Genomic DNA, 9,123 nt, shown 5'->3' on the forward strand with positions numbered 1-9,123 from the left:
GACTCCAATAGTTGATATTCTATTAGACTAACTCACAATGACTCCAGATAGTTGATATTCTATTAGACTAACTCACAATGACTCCAGATAGTTGATATTCTATTAGACTAACTCACAATGACTCAGATAGTTGATATTCTATTAGACTAACTCACAATGACTCAGATAGTTGATATTCTATTAGACTAACTCACAATGACTCAATAGTTGATATTCTATTAGACTAACTCACAATGACTCAGATAGTTGATATTCTAATAGGATAACTCACAATGACTGAGATAGTTGATTGTCTATTAGACTAACTCAGATAGCTGATAGGCTATTAGACTAACTCACAATGACTCAGATAGCTGATAGGCTATTAGACTAACTCACAATGACTGAGATAGTTGATTGTCTATTAGACTAACTCAGATAAATGATATTCTATTACACTAACTCAATGACTCCAATAGTTGATATTCTATTAGACTAACTCACAATGACTCCAAAAGTTGATATTCTATTAGACTAACTCACAATGACTCAGATAGTTGATTGTCTATTAGACTAACTCAGATAAATGATATTCTATTACACTAACTCAATGACTCCAATAGTTGATATTCTATTAGACTAACTCACAATGACTCCAAAAGTTGATATTCTATTAGACTAACTCACAATGACTCAGATAGTTGATATTCTATTAGACTAACTCACAATGACTCCAATAGTTGATATTCTATTAGACTAACTCACAATGACTCAGATAGTTGATATTCTATTAGACTACTCACAATGACTCAGATAGTTGATATTCTATTAGACTAACTCACAATGACTCAGATAGTTGATATTCTATTAGACTAACTCACAATGACTCCGATAGTTGATATTCTATTAGACTAACTCAGATAGTGGATATTCTATTAGACTAACTCACAATGACTCAGATAGTTGATATTCTATTAGACTAACTCACAATGACTCAGAATAGTTGATATTCTATTAGACTAACTCACAATGACTCCAATAGTTGATATTCTATTAGACTAACTCACAATGACTCAGATAGTTGATATTCTATTAGACTAACTCACAATGACTCCAATAGTTGATATTCTATTAGACTAACTCACAATGACTCCAATAGTTGATATTCTATTAGACTAACTCACAATGACTCAGATAGTTGATATTCTATTAGACTAACTCACAATGACTCCAATAGTTGATATTCTATTAGACTAACTCACAATGACTCCAATAGTTGATATTCTATTAGACTAACTCACAATGACTCAGATAGTTGATATTCTATTAGACTAACTCACAATGACTCAGATAGTTGATATTCTATTAGACTAACTCACAATGACTCCAGATAGTTGATATTCTATTAGACTAACTCACAATGACTCAGATAGTTGATATTCTATTAGACTAACTCACAATGACTCAGATAGTTGATATTCTATTAGACTAACTCACAATGACTCAGATAGTTGATATTCTATTAGACTAACTCACAATGACTCAGATAGTTGATATTCTATTAGACTAACTCACAATGACTCAGATAGTTGATATTCTATTAGACTAACTCACAATGACTCAGATAGTTGATATTCTATTAGACTAACTCACAATGACTCAGATAGCTGATAGGCTATTAGACTAACTCACAATGACTCAGATAGTTGATATGTCTATTAGACTAACTCACAATGACTCAGATAGTTGATATTCTATTAGACTAACTCACAATGACTCAGATAGTTGATATTCTATTAGACTAACTCACAATGACTCAGATAGTTGATATTCTATTAGACTAACTCACAATGACTCAGATAGTTGATATTCTATTAGACTAACTCACAATGACTCAGATAGTTGATATTCTATTAGACTAACTCACAATGACTCAGATAGTTGATATTCTATTAGACTAACTCACAATGACTCAGATAGTTGATATTCTATTAGACTAACTCACAATGACTCAGATAGTTGATATTCTATTAGACTAACTCACAATGACTCAGATAGTTGATATTCTATTAGACTAACTCACAATGACTCAGATAGTTGATATTCTATTAGACTAACTCACAATGACTCAGATAGTTGATATTCTATTAGACTAACTCACAATGACTCAGATAGTTGATATTCTATTAGACTAACTCACAATGACTCAGATAGTTGATATTCTATTAGACTAACTCACAATGACTCAGATAGTTGATATTCTATTAGACTAACTCACAATGACTCAGATAGTTGATATTCTATTAGACTAACTCACAATGACTCAGATAGTTGATATTCTATTAGACTAACTCACAATGACTCAGATAGTTGATATTCTATTAGACTAACTCACAATGACTCAGATAGTTGATATTCTATTAGACTAACTCACAATGACTCAGATAGTTGATATTCTATTAGACTAACTCACAATGACTCAGATAGTTGATATTCTATTAGACTAACTCACAATGACTCAGATAGTTGATGTTCTATTAGACTAACTCACAATGACTCAGATAGTTGATATTCTATTAGACTAACTCACAATGACTCAGATAGTTGATATTCTATTAGACTAACTCACAATGACTCAGATAGTTGATATTCTATTAGACTAACTCACAATGACTCAGATAGTTGATAGTTTCCGGGTTTATTCTCTCTCTTCAGTTGTTTGCATTTCGGGTAGATTTGAAAGTTGTGAACCATTCTTAGGGGAGGATTGTCTATACTGTGCTGTGTGGTGCATTTGAAAGTGTTGCGTCTGACAGAAAAAACTCTAAGGATCGGTTTCTCAGACAGAGTCCACTAAACACACTGTACAATACCAGATGAATGTGTGTTCTAATCCAGGACTTGGTTTAAACTGTCTCTGGTGAAAGAAAAACACATTTCAAATCGCTCGCTTTGTTATCTTATTCTACTGTTGCTCACCTCTCCACCTCATGTGAGAACTTCACTTCACTCTGGTTCTCACCTTCACCTACTGTGGAGATCTAAGGACCGGAAATCCCCTGAGAGAAAGAAACATTGCGTTCTTCAATACATCTGTGATCTCAACTGAGGGAAAAGTGCAAGTCAGAGGTGAAATGATTACGGTTGGAGGAGTGGTTTTTATGTGTGATACTGTATGTTTGATCTAAAGGAGATGAAAAAACTGCAAGAGGAGGAGTGGTTTTTATGTGTGATACTGTATGTTTGATCTAAAGGAGAAGAAAAAACTGCAAGGCTACACGCTCACCGCTGATTTGAAGAGGATGAGAGGAGTTGTCTGGACTATACTGTATGATTAGGGTTATAAATCTACTTGTCATTTACCAAAGTTACTGGAATCTTCGGTAACTGTGGTAATTAACAGGTCGTCTACGGTAACGCTGGTAATTAACAGGTCGTCTACGGTAACGCTGGTAATTAACAGGTCGTCTACGGTAACGCTGGTAATTAACAGGTCGTCTACGGTAACGCTGGTAATTAACAGGTCGTCTACGGTAACGCTGGTAATTAACAGGTCGTCTACGGTAACGCTGATAATTAACAGGTCGTCTACGGTAACGCTGATAATTAACAGGTCGTCTACGGTAACGCTGGTAATTAACAGGTCGTCTACGGTAACGCTGGTAATTAACAGGTCGTCTACGGTAACGCTGGTAATTAACAGGTCGTTTACGGTAACGCTGGTAATTAACAGGTCGTCTACGGTAACGCTGGTTATTAACAGGTCGTCTACGGTAACGCTGGTTATTAACAGGTCGTCTATGGTAACTATGGTAATTAACAGGACATCTACGGTAACGCTGGTTATTAACAGGTCATCTATGGTAACTATGGAAATTAACAGGTCATCTATGGTAACTATGGAAATTAACAGGTCATCTATGGTAACTCTGGTAAGTTATACATGAATAATAAAAAATACTTGTATAAAGTATAATTTGTTTATATCTGTGTCCATATTGTCCATGAGTTTCTAGTGGATATGGATCAAGAGAAAATGGTCAAACTAATTTAAAAAAATCAACAGTGGCATTCATTTCAATTAACTCTGCAACTCCTCCTACTATTGACTTTTTTTTTTTTTTTTTTTTTTTTACAATTGCCACCAGTTTGGCACCGAAATATTTAGAACAAAGACATTGCTGAAACCCACACCAAATGTTATTCACTAAGTTGATGGTTTATATTTAGGATAAAGTTTTACGGCTTTGTCATTCTATATATATTTTTAAAATCGTATTATTTTATATATGTTCACATGTGATAAGGCCACACAGAGGGCCAGATATAATTACAGACACCTGCAATAATCTGAAGTACCTGTATAAAATTCCCCCAAAACCTTGAAAGCTACCAAAAGTCTGGTAGTTTACTGATACACTTAGAAAGTTTCCAGTAATTACCCTCCCTTTGCAAACCTACACTACCGGTCAAAAGCTTTAGAACACCTACTCATTCAAGGGTTTTTCTTTCTTTTTCACCTGGGATCATTTTCCAACAGTCTTGAAGGAGTTCCCACATATGCTGAGCACTTGTTGGCTGCTTTTCCTTCACTCTGCGGTCCGACTCATCGCAAACCATCTCGATTTGGTTGAGGTCGGGGGATTGTGGAGGCCAGGTCATCTGATGCAGCACTCCATCACATTACACAGCCTGGAGGTGTGTTGGGTCATTGTCCTGTTGAAAAACAAATGATAGTCCCACTAAGCGCAAACCAGATGGGATGGCGTATCGCTGCAGAATGCTGTGGTAGCCATGCTGGTTAAGTGTGCCTTGAATTCTAAATAAATCACTGACAGTGTCACCAGCAAAGCACCCCCACACCATAACACCTCCTCCTCCATGCTTTACGGTGGGAAATACACATGCGGAGATCATCCGTTCACCCACACCGCGTCTCACAAAGACATGTCGGTTGGAACCAAAAATCTCCAATTTGGACTCCAGACCAAATGACAAATTTCCACCGGTCTAATGTCCATTGCTCATGTTTCTTGGCCGAGGCAAGTCTCTTCTTCTCATTGGTGTCCTTTAGTAGTGGGTTCTTTGTGGCAATTTGACGATGAAGGCCTGATTCACACAGTCTCCTCTGAACAGTTGATTTTTAGATGTGTCTGTTACTTGAACTCTGTGAAGCATTTATTTGGGCTGAAATTTCTGAGGCTGGTAAATCTAATGAACTTACCCTCAACAGCAGACGTAACTCTGGGTCTTCCTTTCCTGTGGCGGTCCTCATGAGAGCCAGTTTCATCATAGCGCTTGATGGTTTTTGCGACTGCACTTGAAGAAACTTTCAAAGTTCTTGACATTGTCCGTATTGACTGACCTTCATGTCTTAAAGTAATGATGGACTGTCATTTCTCTTTGCTTATTTGAGCTGATCTTGCCATAATATGGACTTGGTCTTTTCCCAAATAGGGCTATCTTTCTATATACCACCCCTACCTTGTCACAACACAACTGATTGGCTCAAACGCATTAAGAAGGAAAGAAATTCCACAAATTAACTTTTAAGAGGGCACACCTGTTAATTGAAATGCATTCCAGGTGACTATGTCATGAAGCTGGTTGAGAGAATGCCAAGAGTGTGCAAAGCTGTCAAGGCAAAGGGTGGATATTTGAAGAATATGAACCATATTTAGATTGCTTTAACACTTTTTTGGTTACTACATGATTCCATATGTGTTATTTCATAGTTGTGATGTCTTCACTATTATTCTACAATGTAGAAAATAGCAAAAATAAAGAAAAACTCTGGAATGAGTAGGTGTTCTAAATCTTTTGACCGGTAATGCATGTATGGTACTTCCTACTTTATTAAAGGAGAAACATGTACATAGAGGAGAAAGATGTTGAATGGAAAGTTCTAGATATAGACTGGGAGAAGTGTATCGCCTGGTAGCCACGCCTGGTAGGTACAGACGCCTGGTAGGTACGCCTGGTAGGTACGCCTGGTAGGCACGCCGTATCCAATGTAATTTAACACAGGACGTTTTTCTGCTCAAATAAGGCAATCCTCTAATAGTGTAGTAATGCATAGAAGATAATAATAATAGGTGTTCTGCGCTTTTGGATATAAGCATCAGTTCCCAGAAGGCAGGAGATGAATTGATGCATCGTTCTTTCACTGATCATCATCATCACCACCAATAGCAGCAGTAGCAGTAATAACACAGCATCTGAGAACCCGTAGATCGTTGTAGATATTTTTTTGTTTCATAGTGTGGGTTTTCTGTTTTAAACTCCGCCCTATCCCTTTCCCTAAGGGGAGTCACAGCATCCACCCGGCCCAGTGACAACCCTCCTCCATAGCCTTGAATCCAAGCTGAAAATGGTGAAATAATCAGTTTGATCCCACGCTAACTTCTCCCCCCACTGCTCATCTCACTCCCAGACTCTGGAGGAGAAGTCTCTGTGTGTGAGACGCTGGCAGTGGGAGCTGTCCTTGGTGAGTAACGTGACTGTGGATCAAACCTCTCTGTGCTTTCATTAGGGCTCTGTCTGTCTCTCTCCTTCTCTATGGACCGAAACTCCACAGCCATCTGTCTGGACAGTGGACACACACCAACCCAGGGAGCCAGCATGGCTGTGTGTGTGTGTGTGTGTGTGTGTGAGTGAGTGTGTGTTTGGAGAGTTTCCGTGGAAACGCCATGGGTAGACCACCTAATTGATCCAGGATCATACATTATATGGTGAAAATTGTGTGATGAATGTGTGGTGTTCCTAGGCGGACTATGGATTATCAATGTGTTGTTGTTTGTGTCGCACTGCTTTGCCTTATCTTGGCCAGGTCGCAGTTGCAAATGAGAACTTGTTCTCAACTGGCCTACCTGGTTAAATAAAGGTGAAATAAAAAATAAAAAAATGTATTTAAAAAAACTCAATAGATGATAGATGAGCTACTTAGTGTGAACACAACACAGCCCTATAAGCAAATGTGCAAACACACATTGTATGACAGACTACTCATGCATATGACATGAACAACTATCCAACGGGCAACCATCAATCAATCTCCCCATCCAACTATATCTTTCCCCATACACACCCTACCACAAGCCTCCCTCACTCCGCCCACCACACACACACACCCAATAACCGAGACAGAGACACACAACGTTCGAAGTTCCAATCAGAGGAGCAGGGCCGGTGCTGACCAGTCCGCCTGCGTGTCTAATCAAGGATGAGGGGAAGCGGTGACAGAGAGAATGTACCAATTAAGCTGTCTGATTGGGCTCTACTCCACTGTGGCAAAAACAATCTCTCACTCACTCACTGCAGCAGATTGCAAATCTGACAGCACCAGATGTAATTCATAATTACACGGATAAAACACCAAGTGTCTTGTCCATAAAACTCTGCGCTCGCAATTCACTTTTGTTGGCTTTGGCGTTTTAATGATGAGTTATGGACAGTGGGTATGACGAGAGGTGTGTGTGTGTTTGGGATGTGTTTAACCCTAGAGCTAGATGTCTTCACGGCAGATGTTTTGTAGTAGGTGACAGTACGCTTGAAGGGCAACTTCAGATCATTAAAATACACTTGCTGCAGCCAAATATATTCAGCAAAAAACAGTATAAACAATAATGTTCACACTCAAAACACATGTTCACACTCAGAGTCACTGTAAAGGAGATTTTCTACAAATAGCTCCAGTTTTAATCCCCCTGGTAGCTCACCTACCAGGCTTCACCTCCTAAGTTTCACCTACCAGGCTTCACCTACCAGGCTTCACCTTGCCTGATCACACACTAGCACAGCAGGAGGGATGAGCTCTAAAATGAGCTTCCCTGTGGTGCTACACACATCCAGGGGGGGTACAGACCCGGACAAGTTAAGCATAGCACTTCTACCTGTGCCTTTGAGCTCCATCGTGGGGGAAAGGAACATGGAAAGAGGGGGTAGATTGTGGTGGTGGTAGGAGACCTGTGTGGCTAGAGATCCAGGCAGGGGCACTAAGCAGCACTCCCACCCCAGGCTTGGAGCTAAATGGTGGGAAAAGGAACAAGGAAAGAGCTGGTAGGTGGTTGTTCTGATAGTTGTGGTGGTAGAGGCCTACTCACCTTTCCAGCCAGGGTCTTGAGTGCCTCCCTCAGCCCAGCCATGGAGTGCTGCTGGGCGGCCTGGAGCAGCTGGTCTGCCAGGCCCGAGATGAGAGGTTGGAGATGGCCCACACTGTGCAACACCTCCTGGGCCTTGGCTGTGTGCTCTGGGGAGTAGTAGATGCACTGGTATGCTGTGCTGAAACTGAAGAGGTGATGGAGAGACAGGGAGAGAGAGACAGAGAGAGAGAGAGAGGCAGAGAGAGAGACAGAGAGACCGAGAGAGAGAGAGAGACAGACAGACAGAGAGGAAAAGTAAAGGGTCAAGATTTTAGAGGATTGTAAACAGCAGTGTAGATAAAAAACTGATAAAATAAGAAACATTGTAACAACTCAGGTTTTACCATTTATTGCATGTGGTTAAATTTGACTGTATGAATCCAGCTAGTTTCAGCAGTGCTAAACATATTCAACTATTTTACATACTCAGACAAGTTCACCATAGAACTATATTTGACTTTTCTAACTTGACTGGAGAGAGCGAGAAGTGAGAAACGAAGGAGATGGATCAATGATACTGTAGACAGAACCTGGGCCTGGGAGTTATTTAGATTAAATCAATGACGCGCCCACAGAGTAACCAATGTCCAGGCATATTGCAAACCACCTGCAGGAACAGATTCATTTCAGCTCATTCTGCCTCCAATCAATAGCCAAACCATGACATGTTACTATACGTCATTAGTAAACAGAACGTATACATTCCACACACAATTATTTTGTCCATTTAGAACAGTGATGACTATGGATCGGTTTGTAGTCTAGATAATAGGATGATCACAAACAGTCCACTGGTAAACATTTTCTAGTTGGATTCATTACTGCCACAATACAGTGTGTGGTATAGTCTGGATACAGTAAGTAAAATGTTGCTCTAGTTGCCTGAAACTGTATCATAGATCATTGCTTTCCAACGCTTCAATCTAAAACCACCTAATTAATATCTGCAGCCAGATGAAAATGATGAATAATTAATATTTTTTTTTTCATTTTCAGGGAAGCG

The 9,123-nt window shown here is 39.4% G+C and overlaps 1 protein-coding gene across 4 annotated transcripts in view; it reads right to left on the bottom strand.

Annotated features, from left to right (window-relative positions):
• The window catches only part of LOC129847575 (type II inositol 3,4-bisphosphate 4-phosphatase-like), a 60,889-nt gene extending 52,430 nt beyond the window's left edge, over positions 1-8,459 (bottom strand). For all 4 annotated transcript variants that reach the window (XR_008758439.1, XM_055915322.1, XM_055915321.1 and 1 more), the window contains exon 1: positions 8,082-8,459. Coding sequence is in view for 3 of the 4 variants with exons in the window: in XM_055915322.1 (XP_055771297.1) it covers positions 8,082-8,444 (363 nt within the window). In the remaining variant the exon portion in view is untranslated. The remainder of the gene's footprint in view (positions 1-8,081) is intronic.
• Positions 8,460-9,123: the final 664 nt, after the last annotated feature.

Source organism: Salvelinus fontinalis, unplaced genomic scaffold (assembly GCF_029448725.1).
Source record: "Salvelinus fontinalis isolate EN_2023a unplaced genomic scaffold, ASM2944872v1 scaffold_0877, whole genome shotgun sequence".
NCBI lineage: Eukaryota > Metazoa > Chordata > Actinopteri > Salmoniformes > Salmonidae > Salvelinus > Salvelinus fontinalis.